This window comes from Muscardinus avellanarius (genome assembly GCF_963383645.1).
Source record: "Muscardinus avellanarius genome assembly, chromosome: 2".
Taxonomy (NCBI): domain Eukaryota; kingdom Metazoa; phylum Chordata; class Mammalia; order Rodentia; family Gliridae; genus Muscardinus; species Muscardinus avellanarius.
The window spans coordinates 131,749,661-131,775,580 of record NC_137787.1 but is presented as its reverse complement, the minus strand read 5'-3'; the positions used below and the strand labels follow the sequence as shown (position 1 = coordinate 131,775,580).

The 25,920-nt window shown below is 36.1% G+C and overlaps 1 protein-coding gene across 1 annotated transcript; it reads right to left on the bottom strand.

The window, feature by feature from the left end:
• Positions 1–4,045: 4,045 nt before the first annotated feature.
• RFC3 (replication factor C subunit 3) lies at positions 4,046–24,525 on the bottom strand (the record flags this gene model as incomplete). The annotated part of the gene is made up of 9 exons (XM_080719934.1): positions 4,046–4,237; positions 8,717–8,786; positions 12,579–12,677; positions 12,770–12,906; positions 13,567–13,748; positions 17,388–17,485; positions 19,933–20,000; positions 23,005–23,142; positions 24,439–24,525. The coding sequence occupies 9 exons, from the start codon at positions 24,523–24,525 to the stop codon at positions 4,046–4,048; spliced, it is 1,071 nt and encodes a 356-aa protein (XP_080576060.1).
• Between the last annotated feature and the right edge of the window lie 1,395 nt (positions 24,526–25,920).

Genomic DNA, 25,920 nt, shown 5'->3' with positions numbered 1-25,920 from the left:
TGTGCACTACCACACCCAGCTAAAAATTTTAGTTCATATTATAAAAATATAGAGTCAGGTTTTTTTTTTTTTTCTTCTTTAAACTGGGAATGGAATCCAGGGGCATTCTACTTCCGAAAAACACCACCAGCCCTATTTTTTTATTCTTTATTTTGAAACAGGGTCTCAGAGTTGCAAAGGGCTGCACTAAATAGCTGAGGCTGTCTACAAACCACAATCCTCCTGTAGTAGGTACCATCACACCCGGCCAAGTCAGGGGTTTTTAAAGAACTGTGTAAGAGTGATTAACACCCAGGAACCAGTGCCTTAGGTTTGAATCCTAACTTCTAAACTTTCACTGCCAACTATAATAGATTAACTAACCCTGAACTTACTTCCCCAAGAGAGCTGTTCAAAATACATACAGCAACTCTAACAGACACAGAACAATAGACAGTGCAAGACTGTGATGGTTTAGAGAAATAAAACCAATGTCAACTATACAACAACCCCTGCTTTCTGCATGGAGACACAGGCCCTGAGGATGGAAAGAAAAAAATCCAGGCAAAACAATGTAGTGACACTGAGTTAAGAAGAGAGCCAGGCCTGGTGGTACAGGCTTGTAATCCAGTACTTGGATGGCTGAGACAGGAGGATCCGGGTTTGCAGCCAGCCTCAGCTACTTGGCGAAACTCTGTTTCAAAATAAACAAACAATTGGGATAGAGCTGTAGCTCAAAAGCTCGGAGGTAGAATGCCCCTGGGTTCAATCCCCAGCATCACACCAAAAAAAAACAAAAAACAAAAGAAAGAGCACAATTTACTGAGAAGCTGAGGTGGATGAATATTCAAGGCCATCTTATAACATTTATGTTAGAAAGAAATTAACAAAGAAAAGTGCTCCAGAAATCTGTGTAAGAGTTGCCTTGCACCTTTGGCTGATTAGTAAGAAGCACATGCATTAACACTCTACAAGGTTAAGAAAAGAAACAAAGGAACTAAGTTAAAACAAGTAAGTTAAAGCTTGTGGGCAAAGAACTACTAGAAACTAAGCTGAACAATTTCCAGAGCTCATAAAGGGCCAGAAGACATCTGAATTCCAGAGGCCCAAGGTGGTAACATCTCAATAATTTAAAGCAAAAATAGGAAGGAAGAAAGGGTACTTCTAAGCCCATCATAATAAGACTTAAAAACAAGCATGAAAAAAGGATGAAACTAATAAGCAAATTACTGCCTAACAAAAAAGTTAAAACACTGTTTAAAAAGAGACAAGAGTTTAAGCAATAATGTAACATTACAATATGGTAATCCAATAAAAATACACATACAAAAGGCAGAAAATATTACCAACTACAAAAATATCAGTCAACAGAAACAGATTCAGAAAACGGATATAATGGGAATTTGCAAATTCAAGAGGTATTAATTATATGTCCAATAGATTTGAGAAAAACATGAACAAAATAAGTAGAATACAGAGAAGCAAAACTTCCAGAGATGGTAAATTAAAATATTTAAAAAGAAAATTTCACTGGACAGTGCTTAGATTGTACAGAAGAAATAGTATACTTACAGGCAACAGAAACTACTCAAAATTAAGAACACTGAGAAAAAGCTATAAAAAGAGAGACCCAGAACCGTCCCAAATTGATATTTAACTAGAATCTAAAAAGGGGAAAAAAATACTTGAAGAAAGTGGCTAGTTTAATAAAATACATAAAACCACAAACCCAAAAAGCGCAACAAACAAGCAGGACAAACACAAAGAAAAATCACTCTAAGACATAGCTAAATCAGACTGCTGAAAATTAATCACAAAGAAAAGCTGGTAATCTTAAAAGGAATCATAGAAAGTAAATAAAAAATATACAGTGAAAAAGATCAGAATGACTCTTTAGAAACAATGCAATCTAGAAGACAAAATGTAAACAGAAAAGAAAAATTTCAGGCTAAAGGAAAATAATACCAGGTTGAAATTTGAGTCCATAAAAAGCAATGAAAAAAAAAAAAACAGTGGAAGTATATGTTTGCTAATAGAAAAAGGAATATGGGTCATATTCCTCCACAGAAAAGTATAGATGTGTACAAAATTGTCAAAAGCAAGCCAATTCAGAGTAACCAGTAAGTCAAACAATTTGAAAAATGGTTATTTTTGAAAAGCTGTTCAGCTTTGAGTAAAAATGGTAGCAACACTATGGCTTTCTATGACTGATAATATAATCATGTGTGTCACTTGTATAAACCTATTTAAATGATTAGAACAAAATATGAAGCTAGATAACTTCATAAAGTAGTTTATTTGGGCTCATGGTTCTAAAAGTACAAGGTCAAGAGGTCACATTTGGTGATGGCCTTCTTCCAAAGCAGTGTAGGACATCACAGGACAAGAGGCAGGAAGTATGTTCCAATAGGCTGTATGTGAATTTTCTGGTCTCTCTTCCTCTTCTTATAAAGTCACCAGTAATTCATTAATGGAGGTGGGGAGGGACGACCATCCTGATGATTGTATCTAATCCTAATCACTTTCCAAAAGCCCACCTTTAAATAGCATAGTAGATTGTTTCCTCTTTCTTAGTATCTTACCATAGAGATTAAATTTCAACACATAAACCCTTAAGAGAAACCCATTTAAATAATATCAAACCATAACACTTGGTCAATAAAAATGGTAGCTTTATATGCTCAGTGTTTTTAGTAGTCATTGTAGTTGTTTTAACTCAGCATGGAGAAAATCAAGCAAAAAAACAAAAATCCCCACAGCTTTGCTGAATAAAAGTAGCACTTAGTTCCAAAACAAAAAATCATCATAGCATTGCTAGCCCAAAGTTGCAGGCCAAGATTTTGACCATTGCCAAATTTTTTTTTTTTTTTTTTTTTTTTTTGGTGGTACTGGGGTTCCTGGAAGCCCTTTTTCCTCCGGGCTACACTCCCAGACCTATTTTATATTTTTGAAACAGGGTCTCTTACGCCAGCATGGCTGGCTTCAAACCTGCGCGATCCTCCTGTCTCCGCCTCCCAAGAGCGGGGATTACAAGCGTGCGCCACCACGCCCGGCCATTGCCAAAAATTTTAAAAATTAAACCGAGAAAGCCGGGCGTGGTGGCGCACGCTTGTAATCCCCGCGCTTGGGAGGCTGAGACAGGAGGATCGCGCTGCTTCAGAGCCAGCCTCGCTGGCTTAAGAGACCCTGTTTCCACATAAAGTTAAAAAATAGGTCTGGGAGTGTAGCCCGTGGGAGTGTAGCCCGGAGGTAGAAGGTCTTCCAGGAACCCCAGTACCACCAAAAAAAAAAAAGAAAAAAGAAAATTAAACCGAGAAATCCTGGATGTGACAGAAACATAGAGGATCAAAGATAAACTCACATGTAAACCTGACCAACTACTAAATTAGAAAATAATAACCAAGAGACACTGAAAACTAGTTGAATTACATAATAAATAACTAGATGAATTATGTAATAAATAGCCTTCAGGAACCCAAGCACCTAAATATACGCATGCATATTTCTGAGTACCAACCTAATACCAATCTTAATTACTTACCTAAAAGTTAAATAACTACATTCTCAATGAAATGGTACCTGCAATTTTCTCCATATTCATAATATCATGTTTCAGAATCCTCATAGTCCCTGCAAAAGCATAATTCTTGGTTGAAAGAAAATGATTAAAAGTATAATGAATTGCCAAGCTGAATCATGTACCTGTAGCCAAAAATAGTAATCTGAAGGACAGAAAGCAATCTTTGCCTTCTTCTATGTAAATCTCCTGTAGTGGTGAGTGACTGAATGAAAGAGAATGGGAGAATTGACAATAAATACCTGACAAACAAATGCAATTTAAAATCATTTCCTTGACTCAAGTTTCTAGTGGTATCCTTTCAAAATATTTAAAAGTATAAAAGCAGTTATTTAACAGAGGCTAATGATTAAGTACACAGAGAAATTATTACAAGAAAAACACAAATTACACATGATTAAGCTAGTTTATTTTACCCACAACTCTTCCAATATAAATTGTATATAAATGCTGATTCTGAGAAATATTAGAAAGAATTACTAATTGAAATTAGAACATCATGCCTTCCAATCCATCCTCCATGAACTTTTTATAAAGTGCCATAAATTTGGCCACAAATGCTTCCAAGTGATAAATGGCTTTGCTACCCAGCTGTAGACGATGTTCATAATAAGCTGCCATCTGGGCCACTTCCCCTTTCAGTTGTCCATCACAATTATGTAAAAGTTCTGTGAGAAGGCCCTACAGAAAAATAATTTGTAACTTAAAAAGTAATCATTAATAAAAAGACAAACGTGATTTACTTCTTTCACTCACACAAAAAAGTCAAACTTCTACTGCTACTTTTTTATACATTTGAGATATTTAAATTCTTTATGTGAACCTGTAGTTTTCACCCAATTAAAAGCTTCATCTCTTCTGTAACTTAAAAATGTGGTGGCTATCTACAATATTACAATTCCAAATACAGACAGCCCCTGACATACAAGAGTCCAACTTAAAAGATTAATAGCATTATTATGGGACAAAAGTCATACAGTCAGTAGAACTCATACTTTGAATTTTCATGTTTTCCTGGGCTAGCAATATACAGTACAGTGCTCTTTCAAATGCTGAGGGAAGAAGATGAACCATAGTCACCCAGTCAGCTACACAATCATGTGTATAAATAACCAATATTATATAGAGTATTGTGTTGTTAACTATGATGTTTGGTATATTATGTGTATTAAATGTTTTTTGTTTTGTTTTAGAGTAAAGGTCTCCCTATTGTTCCCTAGAGTGGTCTCAAAACTCATGTACTACAGGGATCCTCCTGCTTCAGTGGCTGGGACTATAGGCATGTGTCACCACACCTGGATATGCAATTTTGACTTGTAATACTTTCAACTTATAATAGGTCTATCAGTATATAACCCCATCATAAGTAAAGCAGCACCTGTATTTAGTTGCACAAAGATGCAAGGATATAAGTACAAAGATGCCTACTGTAACATTATTTATAATTAGTAATATCAATAATACTATTCAGACAATATAAAGTTCCAAAAGAGGCTATATTTAAAAAACTATGATGTAGTAATACAATGGGGATACCATTTATCCACTAAAAAGGGTAAATCTGTACAACTACGAAGCAACACCCATACTATATTTTAAATAAAAACACGAGAAAGCACAGCAGTTTTGTAAAATTATACACAAATGTATGTACTTGCTTCTATGAGAAAACAGAGATCTGTTAAGTGTGATAACTCTTAAAAATTAAAATATTGAAATGATTAAAAAGTAATTTTTTCTTTGTATATTTGGTATCATTTGAATGTTTGTGTCAGTATAGTCATTAATTTTAATAAAAGCCAGCAAAACGTAGAATACCCTAGTATCTAGCAATAAATTTAGCTAGCAAATTAGCTAACACACCAAACCTCCAGACTGAATTCTCTGCCTACCTTTTTAACCTCATTCCCAGCATATACTTAATCTTGCTCTCTGAAATGCTTATTCCTAAACTATTTGTTCCTCTCCTCTCAATCCTCTAAGTCTCAGCTTAAACAATATAAATATCTTCCTCAGAAAAGCTTCAAAGGCCAGGTAGTCCCTCCCTCTTTTATCATAACATCACTTTATAGAACTAAGTCTAAAATCCTCTTCTTTACTTGTTTTCCATTTCACTATACTATAAAAGAACTTTCCTGAAAACAGGTAGATTATCCCCTCCTCTCCTTAGTAGTCCCTTAATGGTGTCTACTACATAGCAGCTGAATAAATACCTGTGGAATAAGATGGAGAAAAAAAGAGCTGACAGTTTATCCTGATGCTGCAAAAGCCCTTTTCACACCCCCAAAGTCCAAATCTTACGGTCATAAAGAAGTTCAAGGGACTTCCGGGAAGATAGCGATCGAGAAAAGCAGCATTTATGAGTCCTGCTAAAACTCAATCTCTATTGCCACAAAATCAGCGTTTTTCATAGTGAGAAAACACTAGCAACAGAGAAATAAAAAATGTAAACACAAGGGACAGAGAAAAAAAGTCTAGAAGAACAACCAGAGACCAGAAAAGAAATCAAGCCCGCAATACAGCGAAGAAGTCATGCCAGCACCATCTTCCCTCACAGCACCAGGCTCCAGAAAGGAAAGGTTAACAAGGTGCTAAAGTGAGCAGCTGCGAATCATTCAGGTGTAATTCAGCAGTTCTTAAAGTGCAAAGAACGACTAAAACTCCCAGTGGCCACGCTCATCACACCTTCCAGGAACTGAGAACGAAGCTCAAAACCAGAAAAGAAATACGCCAGCCTCACAGCCGAGGGCATGGCAGCGGCACCATATTGCCAGCAGTGACAGCAAGTTCACTGCGCCTCGCAACAGCTCCTGGTCAGCACGCACAATAACCGTGAGTGAAATTGCAGCCCCTAAAGGAGAAATCTCTGTACTGCACTTCCAGGAACTTGTGCAGCTTTGATAATCTCCCTGGGTCTGAGATTTTGCAATTCAACCCAGTGAAGCAGTAGTGGTGGAAGAGATACCACACCCTACTCGCAACTCCCCGTGTGAAACGCCCAGCTCAGCACCCCCAGTCACATGCAGCCTCGATTAAGTTCCTGGGTCTGAGACTTTGCGATACAACCCAGTAAAGTGTAAAGGAGTAGTGGCAGCTGAGATTACCACAGACTCGAGATACAGAGCACCTTAAGTGAAGTCGTAGTGACCCAGGGAAGGCACAAAATTCTGAAATCATGGGAAAGAGGAACAATAGAGGAATGAATGCCCACAACCCCATAATATCAGAACCTGATAACACAGAAATTCAGAGATCTCCAGAAGATCAAATCAGGAATATAACTGTAGAAATAATATAGGACTTTCAAAAAGAATTTAGAGAGAGTCTAAAAGAAATAAAGGAAGCAATCATTGAGGTAAAGGCCTCAATTCAAAGTATAAACAATCGATTACACCACATGGAGAACAGAATCTCTCTCCTAGAAGATGATCACTCCAAAAACAAATGCATAATTTATAACTTAGAAAATAAAATCAGACAGCAGGAATCTGACATTGAAGAAATATGGGCCCATTTTAAGAGAGCTACCCTAAGAATAATCAGAATAGAGGAGGGAAAAGAAGGTGAAACCAAAAGGATCGATAATATCTTCAAAGAAATAATAGCAGAAAATTTCCCAAACATAGAGCAAGAGGTCGATACACAGGTCCAGGAAACTTATAGAACTCTTTGGACAGGATCAGAGAAGAGGTTCCCCACATCACATAAATGTCAAAATGACCAATGTGGAAGCCAAGCAGAGAATCTTAAAGGCAACAAAAACAAAAGGCCAAGTGACATTCAGAGGCAAACCAATTAGAATCACTCCAGACTTCATAAACCAAGTCACAAAAGCCAGAAGGGCTTGGAGTAACATATTCCAAACTCTGAAAGAAAACAACTTCCTGCCAAAAATTTCCTATCCAGCAAAACTATCTATCAAATTAGATGCGAAAATAAGAAGCTTCCGTTACAAACAGAAACTGAAGGAATTTATGTCTTCAAAACCACCGTTAGAGAAAATACTCAGAGATTAACTACAAAAAAGAAATAGGTAATACACACCAGGACAGGAGAAACAAGATTTTCCATCCAGCAGATAACTAAGATTGGTTATCTTTGGAGATTCATTATTTATGTTAGTCTTTTACCTATCTCTAAATGGTATTGTTTGCCTTTATTGTTGCTAATTTTTAGGATATCTATTTGGAATATTAATATACCTTCAGATATAGCATTTGGAAATATTTTATCCCATTCTAACAGTAACTTTTAATTCTACATTGTCTTTGGATGTACAATATTTTTTTTTAAGAAGTTTGTTTATTCTTTTGTTGCCTGTGCCTTTGGAATCATATCCAAGAAATCACTGCCAATTTCAATGTTGTGAAGTTTTATGACCCAGGTTTTCTTCTAAAAGTTTATAGTCTTAAGATTTACATTTAGGTCTTTCATCTATTTTGAGTTAGTATTTGTATATGGTGTAAGGTAAGGGTCCAATTTTATTCTTTTTCATGTAATTATTATTTTTCAACAATATTTAGTGAAAAGATTATTATTTCCTTCACCAAATGTTCTTGGAAACCTTGTCAAAAATAACTTGACCATATATGGAAGAATTTATTTCTAGGCTTTTTATTTTATTCCACTGGTTTATATATCTTCCTTTATAGCAGTACTACACTGTTTCAATTATTGTAGCTTTATAAGATTTGAAATCAGAAAATGTACATCTTCTAGCTTTGTTCTTTTTCGAGATTATTTTGGGAATTTAGAGTTCATATTTCATGTTAGGACAGATTTTTTCGGCAAAATAAATAAATAAATGTATGATAGTTTCATCTTGATAAAAAAGAAAAATAATATCCTCTGCTAAGAAAGAAAGCAAAAAGAAATATTGAAATGTTATCTCTAAGTCATCAAAAGCTTGATATCAGACAAATGAATCTATTGTGAGATTATCATTTTTAATTTTGGATAAATTGTTATTAGATGTCAACCACTAAGCCAAGCATGGGAAGGTGGGATGAGGAGGTAATGGGGTGAGGATTGGGTAGGGACTAACTGGGTGATGTGTGCATGTATGTCTACACAAGTTTTTTTTTATCACATTATGATGTATGAATACAGTGCACCAATAAAAATTTTTTTAAAAAAGTTCAAGATATAAAATTGGTTTACCTTCATTATTATCTCAGGAGGAATACAGTGAGTTAGAAGTTCATAAAGCCTTCCACGTACTTCAAGGAGCCTATATAAAACAAAATAATTGTTAATTTGTGTCGAAAATAAGGTTCAGTTTTAACAAACAATCCATAGAGGTACATTTTCCCAAAAAGGTTTATCACATATAAATATATAATATATAAGCACATATAGGAGCTTCTCTTCAGGTCAGTTCATTAAGAAAAAAGGTAAAATTAGAAGTCTCTCAAAGTAGACATTTATAATCAGTTACTATATCAGTCATGAAAAGTACTGATAGAAAGTAACACTTCATGAATAATAAAGTGAGGGTTGAACTTATTTATACATTGAATACACTTCAAAGACTTATCAAGAATTATGTTTATATTTTATTCTCCATATAGATACTTAAAATAGCTAGAAAATGATCATGTGAGGAATCAGTAGCCAATTACCTAAGTCACAAGAGATAAAAGAAGCATAAAACTTGGTCCTGCCTAGACTAGAAAATAACAAAAGAATACAGCAGAGGCACAAAGCTGCCCTGTCACAACAGAGGCAGAGCAAGAGATCCTAGGTAAGTACAAACCAAGGGTAGATCAACACGTACATTAAACCTGTGAGCACTTAACTCCAGGCCCCTCTTATAACATTTTTGGGAGGCAAAGGGAAGAAAAAAAGAAATATACACATAACATTTCAAAACAGCAAGAAAAAAAATAAGATTCCCAAATACATAAAACAATTACTTTTACCTTTCTCTATATATTCACCTACCCCAATGAAGAAAAACTGTTCTGAATTTTTACTAAACTACTACAGATGTTTTACACTTCACATTTCAGAAAATTCAGGATAGTGATTTATAAAAACCTTATTTAAAATTAAGTATAAGTTCATACTCTTTTCCTGAAACTCCAGGAATATGAAAAACCCTTGCCACTTTAACATGAAAAAAACTTTTTTAAAAAACCTGGCATTTCTTGAGTACCTGCTATGTGTGTATCAAATAATTCAGTCCTCACACCAACTCTATGAATGGCAATAGCTCTAATATTTTAGATGAAAAACCTTTAGTAAATTGACCACAGTAGAAAAGCATTATTTGAACACAGATCTGTCTTAATCTCGTTAATATCTTTCTGATGTCTGTTAAGCATTAAATAAACCCTAATTATTACAGCATAGATAATAAAAAGAGCGACATAGTATGAAATTATTTTAATATATGTATATAGCTTACTTCCAAAAGTCAATTCAGGATATTCTTACCTATACAACTGTGATGTAAGCATACTGTCCACCCAAACATGTTAACATGTAACCCATGTTAACTCGTTAATTTCTAATATCACTGAGTTTCTAAATATTAATATATCCTAAATATGTTTAAATCACTGTTTTGTAATGGGTTTAAAGTAATTAAGAGTACAACTTCTTCTGTCAAAGGAACCTGGATATTCTAGAACTGTCTCTGACTCTTAATAACTGAATGTCCCTGAAAAAGTTAATCTCCCTAAATCTTAATGTTCTTATCTACAAAGATGGTAATACTTTTCTCACAGGACTGTTAAGAGTTAAGCTAACGGTGTAAGAGCTGATATAATCATTCACTACATATTAGCTACTATGCAAATTAGAAAAGTATAACTATTCTAAAAGAAATCAAACAAGAATCAACACAACATTTACAGCAAGACTAAGCAGCAAAAATCTATATTCCTTCAGCACTGCATAGGCAAATGATCAAAATGACACTAGCCTGCCTTTATTCCTGGCCAAGTTCAAGGCTTTCTCGAGCTGGAATTGGGGGGAAATTTCTTTTTAAGCAGCATAAGAGAATCAATTCTCACAATTATTAAGCAGAAAACAGCAGCAGCTCTTCTTAACACAAGTTCACTTAGGAGCTGCCAAAACTGAAGCAGCTTGAAAAATTAGAAAAGCAAAAATCAAAGTTTTAAAAATGTATCTGATAATTATCCAATATCTATACAAAAACCCCTTAGAATACAAAGTTCTATTATACTTTTTCTTCTTTAAAATCAGGGGAAAAAAAGCCAGGTATGGTGGTGCACGTTTGTAATCCTAGTACAAACTGAGACAGGAGCATCGCAGGTTTTAGCCAGCCTCAACTACTTAGGCCCTCTGCAACTTAGTGAAAACCTGTTTCAAAATAAAGAATAAAAAACAGGGTTTTGGGGGGTGTAACTCAGAGGTAGAATGCCCCTGGGTTCAATCCCCAGTATCACACATACACAAAAAAAAAATCAGAACGAAAACAAGAAAGTCACCTTCAGTGTAGAAATATTTTATGAAAGTACAAGGTTCCTTTTAAAGACATGCTTTGTTTGAATTATATCTTTTTAAAGGCAGAAATTTCTTCACTACTTATCAACATTTAACAAACTAGGATGTATACTTTTTCCTAAAAACAAGGTTTCTTTTCTGACAAGGATACAAAAATTTGGCACTTTTGTTTTAAACTACTGACTTCTGCTGGGCGTGGTGGCACACGCTTGTAATCCCCGTGCTTGGGAGGTGGAGACAGGAGGATCGTGCAGGTTCGAAGCCAGCCGAGCTGGCTTAACGAGACCCAGTTTCCAAATAAAAACAGAAAAATAGGTCTGGGAGTGTAGCCCGGAGGTAGAAGGGCTTCCAGAAACCCCAGTACCACCAATAAATAAATAAATGAATAAATAAATAAATAAATAAACAAACTACTGACTTCTTTAACTAAAATTATTGAATGAGACTTCACAGCAAATCCTAATAAAATTTTACATGCCCACTGTGTACAATGTCCACCTTCACTATATATGTCAGCCAAAGAATGCATATTATAATCCCCTTGAAGCAGATTAGCGAGAAAAGTAGTACACTTCCTCTCAAAATTACTACCATTTAAACCAGGGAAGCTTATGGTCTCATGATTGCACTCAGTCTATCCTGTACCATAAAATGATCTACAATCCTCTCTTAGGTTCAAAGATGGTTTCTCAGTTCTGATAGGCAATTAGGATATGAAGCTGTGCTTTAGTGAGCCTGAGGAACCGCCTCCACACTTTCCACAGGTAGTGGGCTTTAAGACTGTCAATTTTTATTTGTAAAAAACTGTTTTACAATCAAAGCTATAATAAATCATACAACTAGTAGGTGAGATATTTTCAGCATGGTCCAGCACTGAAAACAGACCCTCAGAAGTAAATGCAAACAACTTTCCAGCAAATATGTAAGAAAATACTTCCTAAGTACTCATAGTATATACATAGTATTATTCCCAGTAGAATCTATTATCAGCCATGAGCAGTGGATTTTCTAGTTCTCACACTATTATCACACAATCGCTTGCTCTTTATAATAAAGACACAAGTATCCCTGACAGGGTCATAAAGTATTCATTACACAAACAAGGAAGCTAAAAACTCCAAAATGAAGTTATCAGCTTAAGGGCACTTAGCTAAATTAGGATAAGAACTAGATCTGGCCTCTTGTAGCACATTATACATCAATTACAAAAGTATATACTGTTCTTTTCAATATTAGGAAACTGAAGACATTATGTAGTAAATCATTCTGAAAGGAAAACTAAAAATTTCAAGACTTTAATTATATATGAATTCCACTTTTACATGTTAACCGCTTAAGTAAAGTCATTAAAACCACACACCAACTATTTTGAAGCACTAAATTTCTGGAACTAAATCCCACCATTTTTTAAAAAGTTCAACATTTAGATTTAAGGTTTAATTATACTTTCAAATGGCATGTTGGTTGCATAATACAGCCACTATCTGTACTATCTTGATGAGCAAAGCTTTATCATGATCATCATCATCATCATCATCTTACTGGTTACCTTTGTGGTGTCTGCTGACTGACAATAGCATTTGCAGTCTCCCTCAGATAGACCTCCCAATCTGTCTCCGGGATTTCTTGATCTGCAGTAAAAGGATATCTACACAAAAAGAAAAGAACACAATAAACTAAAGAGAAGTTTGTTTGTTTACACCCCAGAAGATCACCTGCAGTAACTGCCCTGCCACTCACTGTTGCACTCTGCAGGCTTCACACATAAGTAGAGCTTTTCTGAGATTTCTGCAGGACTTCTCTGCAAGTCTATGTGCCAACTGTGAAGGAAGAGTCAGCCCTTCCTTCTTGCACACAGTAGATAACACATGGCAAATCTAGAAAACAAATTAATAAAAATGGGAAATCTGTCAAAAAAGCATATTGAGACAATCTATGTTGACATAATATATGTTATAGGCCCTTTTAACTTTATTAGTCCCCAAATTTTTACAAGAGAAATTTATAAGAACTCTTTATTACTCTGTATCTAACATGCCACATATTGTCCCTATTTTGTATAAATTTTTTCCAAATCTATTAATGGCAAGAAAGCTGTTCATTGTGAGAAATTATACTTTTAAGAATGATAAAGAAAAATAATATTTATCAATACTGGTTCAGACTTTATTCTCTACCCAGTCACATCATCTCCTTGCTAAAACTGTATCTTCTAGACTCAAATTTCCTCCTATAAACAAAAATAAGATTAAGATACAAGATACTACATAAGTAGTCCATATCTTGTTTGTGGAATTCATACTGCCTACCTGCTTAAGGTAAAGCTGTTTCAAGGAAAGGAACATGTCTATGTATTAATATCTGGTATTGACTACTATATACATTGGTTTGTACATCTACCAACAGATTATATCAATAATTGTTCTTGAATTACTGATATGCTTCACTGTGTTTTAACAGAAGCAAACATGTCAAGGATATACACACAGATCAGAGAAGTTGAACTAAATTAATCTGAAAAGTTTAACTTGATTTACATCTTCAATGCTGGGAGCAGGTACACGAACTGCCAGGCATCTACTACGAATGGGTGGAATCACTTTAGATGTAGAATTGCAGCACAAGATCAATCTGCAGGTGGACATATACTTTTCCATGGTTCTGCGCAAGGCATGTTGTGCATCTTTAGTGAGTTTGTCAACTTCTGTCAATAATACCACTGAGTCAAAGAAAAACAAAGCAAATTTTGGCTTCAGATTATTCAAACTTCAACATTTATCCTTTACTTTATTCTCATTATTCACAGTGAAATCCTAAATTATTATGATAAATCGTTCCTTTGGTAAGAACAAATTAAAATTATAGAAATGGTAAGAATATGTATTTTTATTTATTTCATGCTTGTTTATTTAGAGCTAGAAGTGAAACCTGGGGTGTTCTACCTGAGATACACTCCAAGTCCTTTTTTTTATTTTGAAACAGGGTCTCTAAGTTACTGAGAGTCTAAGTTGCTGCAGCTGGAGTCAAAGCTGTGAGCCTGTCTCAGCTTCCCAAATACGGGGATTACAGGTATAAGCCACCACAACTGGCTGTATTTTCAATTAAAAAAAAATAATCGAATGAGACTAAGAAATATTAAGCAAAAGAAATTAAAGAGGTCATTTACTGTAGAATTCACTGCTCACTTTTTATTACTTGCATGCACTAAAATTTATCAAGACAAGGATATACTGTGCTAAGGAATATACACGTTGGAAAAACACTGCTGTAAAAGACAGAGCCAAAAAGGCATGGTATCTGGGCACTTGTACAGTAAGATTTTAACCTGAGTACAGTCTAGGATCAGTCTTCCAGTGGTTCAGGAAAAGTATATAGGCAGGGACTAAATCCAACTTCTGTTATTTTTCATTAATCATTTCTATAAGATGGCAGTGCCATCAGTGTAGCATTTGAATCTATGAAAACAAACAGAACTAAAGATTTCAAGAACATCTACATAAAAACTAATGACATCTTTACTAAGAATTCCAAATATATATATGTGAGAATAAATACAAATGAAAACACCCACAGATCATCAGCACCTACATGGGAAGAAGTGGCAGGAATCCTCTAGATTTTTGACAGCCATTAGGACAAGAGAACCCCAAATTGTCCAAAAGGAAAATACTGGAAATCATCTTAGGATAATGTGAAAACAGAAAACTTAATTATGAGGCAGATTCCATAGAGCCCAATTCTAGAATGAGAGCAAGAAAACCCTGATGTAGTAATATCTGAGAAAGCAGTAGGTTCTGAATACAAAAGGATGCTAAAACAATGCTCCAGCCGGGGGTGATGGTGCACACTTGGTTGTAATCCCTGCACTTGGGAGGCTGAGACAGGTGGATCGCACAGGTTCAAAGCCAGCCTCAGCTACTGAGTGAGGCTCTCAGGAATTTAGTGAGACCCTGTTTCCAAATAAAGTATAAAATAGGTCTGGGATTATAGCCCGGAGTAGAAAAGCCCCTGGGTTCCACCCCCCAATACCATCCCCCCCAAAAAAAAACAATGCTCCACAATGAGAAATCTCAGAAATAACACCTTCATTGAACAGATTAAGAAGAGAGACAAAAGGAAGAAGGTTAATAAAAAGTAACAGGAGGAAGACAGGGAATAAAGCTCAGAACACAAGGTCATGTGCTTCACTGTAGCTCCAGACCCCTGAACCTAAAAAAAAAAAAAAAAAAAAAAAAAAAAAAATCACTACATTTAAAAAAAAAAAAAACGAACAAACAAACAAAAAACAACCAGCCAGACATGCATGGTGGTGCAAGCTTGTAATCCCAGCATTCGGCAGGCTGAGACGGAAGGATCTAGGTTCGTGGGCAGCCTTGGCTATTTAATGAGGCCCTTTTCAACTCAGTGAGACCATTTCAAAATAAAAAATAGGGTTGGGGTATAGCTTAGAGGTAGAATGCCCCTGGGTTTCAGCCCCAGTGTATCACACACACACACACACACACACACACAAGACCAACAGAAAAAGATCACAGCTGAATTCAAACAGAGTTATAAGAAAAGGGAGCAGAGTCGGGTGTGGTGTGGTGATGCATGCTTGTAATCCAAGTACTTGGGAGTCCAAGAGAGGAGAATCGTAGGTTCCCGTCCAGCCTCAGCTACTTAGTGAGGTCCTTCACAAGTTAGTGAGACCCTGTTTCACAATAAGGAATAAAAAAATATGGCTAGGAGCGTAGCTCAGAGGTAGAAGGCCCTTGGGTTCAATCACCACAAAGAAAAAAAAAGAAAAAAGAAAAATAGGGCTGGGGGTGTAGCTCAAACAGAGTGCCTTGGGGTGTGGGTGTGTGTGTGTGTGTGTGTGTGTGTGTGTGTGTGTGTGTGTACATATAACCATATAACACATACACAAATAATAATACAGCATGACCAAAGGAGAATTCAGAACAGTTTCAATATTAATTTAATATTTAATAAAATTTATGATAGTAAGAGACCACAGAAAAAAATTATAAAATCACACTCATGGATATACAAGAATCATTAAATAAAATTAAAACACATTCATGTTAGAAACACTCAATAAAACAGGAACTGATAAATACTTTATTATCATGATCAAATACATGTACCTCAACCCAAAATCTAGGATTTCTATATGGAGAAATCCTAAAGCATGTTCCAGGACCATGACATGGATTTCTACTGTCTCTACCATTATCAAGCACTGTATTGAAGTACTAGCCAAGATAACTAGACAAAAGAAACTGTTTAAAGTCATACAAATTACAAAGAAAGTAAAAGAAGCTATTTCTATTTACATATGATATGGATATATTTAACTGAAAACTCCAAAAAGAAACTATGCAAAAACAACTACAAATTGAAAATTAGTATTAGTGGCATATAAAATTAAGATAAACACCAATAATTGCCATATAAATGAGAAAATAAGGCTTCACTTATAGTAACAAAAAATAAAATTATAAATATGTTTATTTTAAAATAGAGACTGAGGTGAATAGAGCATGGTGGCACACACTTGTAATCCTGCGCTTGGGAGGCAGAGGCAGGAGGATCGCACAGGTTCAAAGCCAGCCTCACTAGCTAAGAGACCCTGTTTCCAAATTTAAAAAAAAAAAAAAAATATATATATATATATATAAATGGGTCTGGGAGTGTAGTCCGGAGGTGGAAGGATTTCCAGGAATCCCACTACTACCAAAAAAAAAAAAAAATAAGAGACTGAGGTGGAAATATAATAGGCTAAAATTCAAGCACAGCCGATTCACAAAAATAAGCAATGGAAAAACCATCACGGTAACCAAAGAATAAACAGAATACTATTTTTTCCATTAAAATTGAGAATGATTGAAAATAATTATGTACAGTATTGAAAAATGTAGAAGAGAAATGGGCACTCCCAAACACTACTAGTAATATAAACTAAACCCTTTCAGATGATAAATTTAGTAAAATACACCAAAGCCATTTAATGTTGGCATATTTATCATCACAAATCTCACCTGAGAAAACTTCATGTGTGCATGTACAGAAAAAAATAATTGCAGAACAAAGGCCAAACTCAATAGTAGTTGCCTCTAGATGGTGGGATTATAGCTGATTTTATTTTTCCTTTCTGTTCATTGAAATAATTGATAATGAACATAAAACTCTGGTTATAAAACAGTTATTTTAAAAATGATGCAAATATCAAATAAGTACTATAAATAAGCCGCTTTTCTGCAAAATTCAATTATATTAGAATATCAACTCTCATGAGTATAGGGGTCATGCCTCTCCTGTTTACTTTCATAACTTCAAAAAATGGCACTAGAAAAATCAATGTTTCATCACATACCTTTAAAATCTCTTTGAGAATTTGTTTCAAGTTGCTGTGACTGTGCCACTGTTTTCAACATCTCCTGAATTACTACTCGATCACTATTTCCAGCATCACTATACAAAACAAAAATAGCAGTACATATTTACAAAGTATTTGTGCCTATATTGTTTTTGTTTTTGGTATTGAGGAATAAACCCAGGAGCAGTCTACCTCCAAACTACACACCCAGCCCTTTTTATTTTTTTGAAATAAGGTCTTACTAGCTATGGAAGCTGACCTTGAACCTGCAATCCTCCTGCCTCAGCCTCCCAGCTTCATTACTGGAATTACAGGCATACGCCACTGTGTACAGCTTACCTTTATTCTTAGTAAGAAAAAATATTGAAGATACTAAGTGGTTAAAATTTTAGTCAAAACAAATAACACCTAAGGATAATAAATCACCCTTTAAAAGTAAAAATATTTAGCCTGGCATGGTGGCACACACTTGTAATCCCAGCATTCGGGAGGCCAAGACCAGAGGATCGCAGGTTGCGGATGGCCTCAGCTACTTTGTGAAGCCGCCTGCAACTTAGTGAGACCCTGTTTCAAAAAAAAAGAATAAAAAATAGGGCAGGGTGTGTAGCTCAGAGGTCGAATGCCCCTGGGTTCCATCCCTAGACCCACAAAAATAAAATTAAATTAAATTTAAAAATTAAAAATAAAGAAGTAAAAATATTTTAGAAAATATTAACAATATTCCAATTGGATTATCACTGAAAACACTAAACATGTTCTTAATGTTTACTATTACTTAAAAAGAGCAATAACTAAGTTTAGCAAATACTTTGACACTTCTATACCAACTATAGAAATTTATTATCTAATTACAGCTAATTTATCAACTAGGTGAAATGAACATTTATTCTAAGTTGAATGAGATGGCTTTTGTTGGTTTGGTTTTTTAAATATAAAAATAACTCTTTTGACACAGAAATGTAATCCCTATTCTTTTTTTTTTTTTTTTCTTTTGTACTGGGGATGGAACCCAAGGGCATTCTATCTCAGAGCTATACCCCTAGCTCTTTTTTTTTTTTTTTTTTTTTTAGTCTCACTGAGTTGCAAAGAGCCTCACTAAGTAGCTGAGGGCTGTCTGCAAATCTGCAAACCATGATCCCCAGTCTCAGCCTCCCAAATGCTAGGATTACAAGCGTGTGCCACGCTCTTCTTCCCTATCCACAAAACAGTTAAGGCCTAGGAGAGAGGAAGCTAGAAGTCTGTTATCAGCACTAGCAGAGTTGATTTGGGTACCCAGCTGGGGACAGGGTACGCAAACTGAGCCTAATATACAAACTGTTAATTATATGCACATAGTTGTCAGCACCTCTCAAACTTGTAACACAAGCCATCTCATTTAATTTAGAATGAATGTTCATTTCAAAAATCTAAAAAGAAAATCAGCTTAATCTTTAACTGGCTATTCTTCCCTCAGAGAAACTCATAAACACCAGAATTAAAGTTTAAAAAAGGCAAAGTAATAAGTTTTAGTTTTCCCAAATATTTATTCAGTTCTTTTCCTGTCACTTTAATTAGATCAATACACCTAGAGTGCCTCTTATATGATCCTTTCCCTAGCCAAGAACCCAGAATATTTCCTATCCATCTATGAAATTAATACTCATATTTTGATGATCAGTCCAATCCCATCAATCTTATTCCTCTTAATTTACTTTTACTTACCTAAATATAGAACCTCTCTGATAGGGTGAATGGCTAAGTTTCGAAACACATGTAGACCTCACACAAATGCCTGGCACTGAATACTACATAAGGATTAATATAAAAATCCATCCCTTCTGCTCCCTTCTCCCTTTGCTTAAAATGGACATTCACTCTGTGGCATTGCCCATAAGGTCACCTCTGTCTGAAAAGGTCCTTCATTCTGTTCTCCTTCAGGTCCCACAGAACTCTGAAGGTTTACCCAACTTTACTGCTGCCACCTGAGAGTTTTCAATGCTTCTCCAACAAGATCCTAATCTTATTTTATGACAGACATTGGCTGGTGGACTACAATATTATACTCAATATAAACTCGGCCTGATGGTTCACACTTGTAATCCCAGTATTTGGGAAGCTGAAACAGGAGGATCGCCAGTTTAAGGCCAGCCTCAGCAATTTGAGGCCTTCCACAACTTAGTAAAACCCTGTTTCAAAAAAGAAAAATAGGGCTATAGGTGTAGCTCAGAGTATAATGCCCCTGGGTTCAATCGTCAAAACAAAATAAAACAGAATCAATATAATTTAACAAAATCTTACTAACAATATAATGTACTTTATAAACAATGGGCTCTGTACAGCAAGAAAAATTAGTTGAAATTATCTGACAGAAACAGAAAAGACAAAGTAGGAAGCCACCAAGCTACATATTTCAAGGAGAGTGGTTTCATTTTAATGTTTTGTACAGCATGTTTCCATATATATGACTTTATTTCAAGAAAGAGGTCTAATCTTTTCTAAAGAGTCTGAAAACTTTTTGCTAATTTCTAACTATTTTTCCTTAAAATGCTTAGTAGTAATTTACCTGGGATTAACTTCAAGGTGGTAATTACTTGCAATGGTGCTGATTTCAATTTTTTTTTTAGATGGAGTCTGTGGACAGAAGAACAAAACAGACTTTTTCAATATTTATTTGCTATTTCTCCATTTACTGTATTTTCATTATTTAAAGAATTAAAGCTTATTTAAAAAAAACTTGAGATAACCACCATTAAAGTTAAATGTTAACTCTATTCTTAATATGCAAATATCTTTATATAATCTGAGTCACATCACTAATTCCATTTTTACTGTTATTGCTTTCTTTTCCTTACTTCCCCAAACCCCCAAATCATTTTCAATTACCACCAAATTATCATTGTGAATAACTCATATATATCCTTTCAGCCTTTTCTGTTAATACAAATATAAAGGACAAATGTTTAGTGTCATTTCTTTAAAAATAAAACAAAAAAGAGGAAGTCATATACATACCCTTTGTTTTGGTTTTCCTACTTAACAATGTATCTTGGCAATCTCAAACAACTGGTGTAATGTTATAGCTATCAACTCACAGTATAGATGTTTCAAAGCTAGTCATACTGATGAACATTGTTTTGTTAGTGCATGTGTGTATATATAGGTATCTAAATACTATGTTTTCAAAAAAGTTCTAACAATTCCTTTTCATTGGCAAGGAACACTCTTCCTCAACATTCCCCATCTATAGCAGGTTTTGGTATGCTTTTCACAGTTCTTGCCACTTTGACTATATAATGCTCATACTGCTTGACTGTCTCAAAAGGTCAAACATCTTTACTTACATTTACTTGCCACTTACATTTCTCTCTTGTCACAACTTGCTATTTCATTCTCTACCAGCTTGTTTTTCTGTTGTCAATTTGTAAAATCTTTTACCTAACATCTTCCTTTCAAATATTTGTGACAATCTTTGTTATTCTTTTGTCATATAAACTTTTAAAATTCATACACATCCAAGTATCTATTTCTTTCCTTCTATAATTTCAATGTTTTTCATTAAATAGGTTTCTTCGACCATAGGTTGTTCATACTAAGAAATTTTATTTTGATATGTAGCGTTTCTTTTTAACATTTAAGTCTTTAATTCATCTGGAATTTATCTTTATAAAGTAAATGTCATAGGAATTCAACCTTGTTTTCCTCCTGATAGATAACTGATTATCTTGCATATTTTGCTGGATCATCTTTTTCTACCAATTTGAAATAGACCCTCTGCTATACTTCTAAGATCTCTTATCCAGTTTCACTGGTCAAATTTTCTATTCCTATGCCAAAATATGATTGTTCTAGTCTTAAAATATATTTTACCATTTTGCAATATAAGCCTCACTTCATTAGTCTTGTTTTTCATAATCACTCCAGTTGGTCTCAGAAATCTATTCTTCCATGTGGACTTTAGGATCATTTAGTATAAATTTTTTAAATTTGAATTTTAAGTAAAATTTTCTTAAAATTTATACTATAACTTTGGGAAAACACTTTTAAATATAAGTCTTCCATCTGAGAACATGTTACATCTTTCCATTTGTTCAGCTCTTGTTTTTTTGTCTTTTTTTTTTTATCCTTCATTATACTTTTCTTTCTTTCTTTTTTTTTCTGCGGTACTGGGAATGGAACCCAGGGACATTCTACCTCCAAGCTACACCCCCAGTCCTATTTTTTATTCTTTATTTATTAATTTATTTATTTATTTATTTATTTATTTATTTATTTTGGTGGTACTGGGGTTCCTGGAAGCCATTCTACCTCCGGGCTACACTCCCAGACCTATTTTTACATTTTTTTTATTTGGAAACAGGGTCTCCTAAGCCAGCGCGCACGGCTGGCTTCGAACCTGCGCGATCCTCCTGTCTCTGCCTCCCAAGTGAAGCGTGCGCCACCACGCCCGGCCGATTCTTTATTTTGAAACAGGGTCTCACTGAGTTGCAAATGACCTCACTAAGTAGTAGCTGAGGCTGTCTGTGAACTGCAATCCTCCAGTCTCTGCCTCCCGAATGCTGGGATTTCAAGCATGCGCCACCACACCCCACCATTACACTTTTCTTGTTGAATTTGTCCCTACATAATTTTATGAAAATTTTTACCAAGATGTACCACTGTTCCTCCAACTTGATGCACATAAATATAATCTGATCAATATTAGTGCTCCTAAAGCCTCTACTGAGAGCAGTAATACCCTATACACTCAGCATTCATTTTTTTCCAATGCATAATATGTATAAGACATTCCTTCAAATGAAAATCTTGTCAAAATAAAAGATGTATAAACAACTAAAATCAAGGCAAAGCAAGTATTACAGAAAATATAAATAACAGGCTGAGAAGAAACATTTCTATGGAGTGAGAGGATACACTCTAGAGACATTCAGGGAGATGTGGAACATCATCATCAGAAGACAGCATGATAATGCACAGCATGGTGCAAGATCATGGAAGGCCTCTCAACCTACCAGTGTCTCAAGCTTCCTTTTCCAGTCAGTCTGTTGCCCTATCTTTACCAGTCTCTTGATTCCATGTTTAAAATATTCCTCAAGCCGGGCGTGGTGGCGCACGCTTGTAATCCCCGTGCGTGGGAGGCTGAGACAGGAGGATCACGCAGGTTCGAAGCCAGCCTCAGCAACTTAGTGAGACCCTGTTTCCAAATAAAATATAAAATGGGTCTGGGAGTATAGCCTGGAGGTAGAAAGCCTCTGGGTTCCACCTCCAGTACCACCAAAATAAATAAATAAAATAAAATAAAATAATCCTCAAAAACCATTCCCTTCTTTTTATTCTCTCTATTGCTCTCAGAATGAACAATTATGACACTGGATTTCTAGATTCAGTTGCAACATCAATTTACTGGGTAATCTGAAAAGACTCTCACCCTTTACATTTTCCCCAAAAACTTCCTTACTCGTAAGTCCTCCCTAACAGTTAAGTCTGTATATCAGTAATTCTCAATCCTGTATACTAAGATTATCTGTGATATTTTTTCTTACATCATACCTTAGGTAGCAATTAGGGAAAGAAGGGGTACAGACATGACCAGGACTGAAAATCCTTGCCATGGAGAGCCTCAAAATGAAATACTTACTGTGATGGTTTGATGTTCAATTCTCAATTTTTCTACTCCAACACCATAAAGTTCCCGAAGAATGCACATGATTCTTGTCTTTTTTCCAGCACCTGATGGTCCATACACTAACAGGTGAGGAAAGTCACCACACTGTACCTGGTAAAAAGAAGAACAAGGTATTTTTCCCTAGATGAACTGAATTGCAGTAGGTAGAACCAAACTATTTTTTCAGTATCAAATATTCTGCATACCTATCTACCAAACTCCAAATTCAAATATATGCATATTTTATTTCCCTGCACTATTTTTTTTTGTATGTGTGTGTGGTACTGGGGATGGAACCCTTCTACCTCCGGGCTACACTTCCAAGCCTGATAGATAGATAGATAGATTTTTTTTTTTTTTTTTTTAAACAGGGTCTCTTAAGCCAGCAAGGCTGGCTTGGAACCTGCATGATCCTCCGGTCTCCGCCTCCCAAGCTCGGGGATTACAAGCTTGTGCCACACCAGGCTCCCTGCAGTAATTTTATGAGATTTATAAACAGAGTACAGATGCAAGATAAAACATCAAATGCTAGAAAGCAGAACTCCCAAGCCAGGCTATCAGAATTTCCTAGAGAATTTTTTTTAAAATAAAGGACTGATTAATTACAGGTTCCTCTCATCCATGAGATTGGAATTCTATAACTCTGTGTTAGATACTTTTTTGTTTGGACATAGGCCCTAAAACCATACCAGTAATAAGAAATGGGTGCATTTGGTTTACTTTGCAAGATTACTGCTTGGGAAACACTTCAAAGCAGTATAAACATGCACCACAGTGTTAATGCGCAGAGGGGTGAGGAAGCTGAAGTAGGCAATCAGCCCTTTGAGACAGCTTGCTTAGGAAAGTGGATGGGAGAAAACTGAGCGCACTCTTCTACAAGGAACTAAGCTCAAGAACGTCCCGATGTTTGGGAATTAAAATGACCCCAGGACTTAATAAATCCAACACTTTCCTTCAAACTGAAAGCATTCACACAAAGTAAAGAAAACTCTGTTAAAAGGTTAGATGATGGACACTTCGCTCACAATCCTGCAACAGCTTCCCACCGCACCTGATGGTCTGACTGGACCTGCAACCCCCAGCGCGCCCCTCCCGCTCACACCCAGTTCCGCCGACTCGCGAGCTGCCGGCCTCCTGCAGGTCCCGGGACAGGCCGCGCTCGCTCCCGCCCCAGGGAGGCTGCGCGCCGTCCGCTTTGCTCAAGTTTCTGTACTCAGGGTTTCCACTTGCTTCAAGTCTTGGCTCAGATAGCATTTCTTAAAGGCGCTTTCCTCTTTTAAAAGTACAATCCCGCCCTCGCATTCTTCACTCCCTTCCCTACTTTGTTTTTCTCTTTAACATTCACCACTTTCTAAAGGCGGGCGAGGCTCCTGCGCCGCATCCCGGCCTGGACCGCCGCGGACTCACCAGGTTGCGCAGCTGGGCCGCCTGCTCCTTGTGATAGTCCAGCCGTCCCAACGAGCAGGGCCGGTATTTGTCCACCCAGAGGCTCATGGCAGCGGCTCCCGGGGTCCGACGCTTGAAAGTCCCGCGCGCGCCTCCGCCGGGAGGCCGAGACAAGTTTTCCCGCGAGCTCCGTGTCTCATGACGTCAGTTCCGGTTGCGGCGGCCTAGGAGGAGGGAAGCCCGCGGGCTACGGAAGCCGCCTGGGGACAGGATTGGCCGCCCTGTAGGCCTCGTTTGACCGTAGTGTTCTGTTTTATCATTTTTTTTTTCTATGTTCTCACCCTGTATGCTATTTTAAAAACTACCCCCGTCTAATTAAAAATAGGCCGTTAGTACTCTAGGAGTCAAATCCGGATACTTCAGAGAAGGCACTTTGCTATATATTCATTCTCACAAATTTGCTCCACAGAAATTTACTAAATATGTATCCTAGGTCGAGCTCAGTTTTGGGCACTGGCTTCTCTCCTTTGGCAAGCACTTCATAAAGTTTTGTTGAATAAATTGCTTAAAAAGTAAGATTTGAGTTTTATTTTCTTATCTCCATTCCTCACTATTTTTAATGTACTGAAACCAAAGGAATCAAAAGAGCATGAACAAACTATACAAATGGGCGTATAGGAAATAAAACATGCATTTAGCATGCTATTTTAGGTGAGAATGTTTGAAACAACTTCAAACTAAAATGAGAAGAATGTGAAGCCCTCAAGAAAATATTCTATACATCAAACCAATGTAACACATTGTATTCTCTAACTGCACCTCCCAAATGCACTTTTCTAGTTGTATGTCAGGTAACTTCCTTCTTTGATTTGTGCTTTTTATTTTATGCGTTGTTAATTTCCAAATGTGTTTAATAACTTTTCATTAATGTGACCCCTCTCATCCATTTATTTTTTTAGGGGGGAGAAGAGGGAAGTACTGAGGATTGATTTGGGAATTTTAATTTTCAAACAAAATCCCCAGCCATTTATTTATTTATTTATTTATTTATTTATTTATTTATTGGGTGTGAGGATGGAACCCAGGAACATTCGACCTCTGAGCTACACTCCCTGCCCTTTTTTTATACTTTATTTTGAAACCGGGTCTCACTGAGTTGCAGAGGGCCTCACTAAGTAGCTGAGGCTGTCCGCGAACCGCCATCCTCCAGGTCTCAGCCTCACGAATGCTGGGATTACAAGCGTGCGCCACCACGCCCGGCCTCATCCATTTATTAAATAAGAATTAATGTGTGCTTTTCTATGAACAATCATAGTAAACAAGTTATTCCTATAGGTAAGATATTGTTGTGTACAGTCACACCACCAAGTATGAGATACTTGTATATTTTCCTCCTCCTGCCCATTTTTATGTAGTATCAACAGAGCTAGGTCCTTCACTTCCTCTCCTATTGCTCTATAGTCATCGAGGCCTCCCTGACCTATTTAATACTGCAAAAGTATC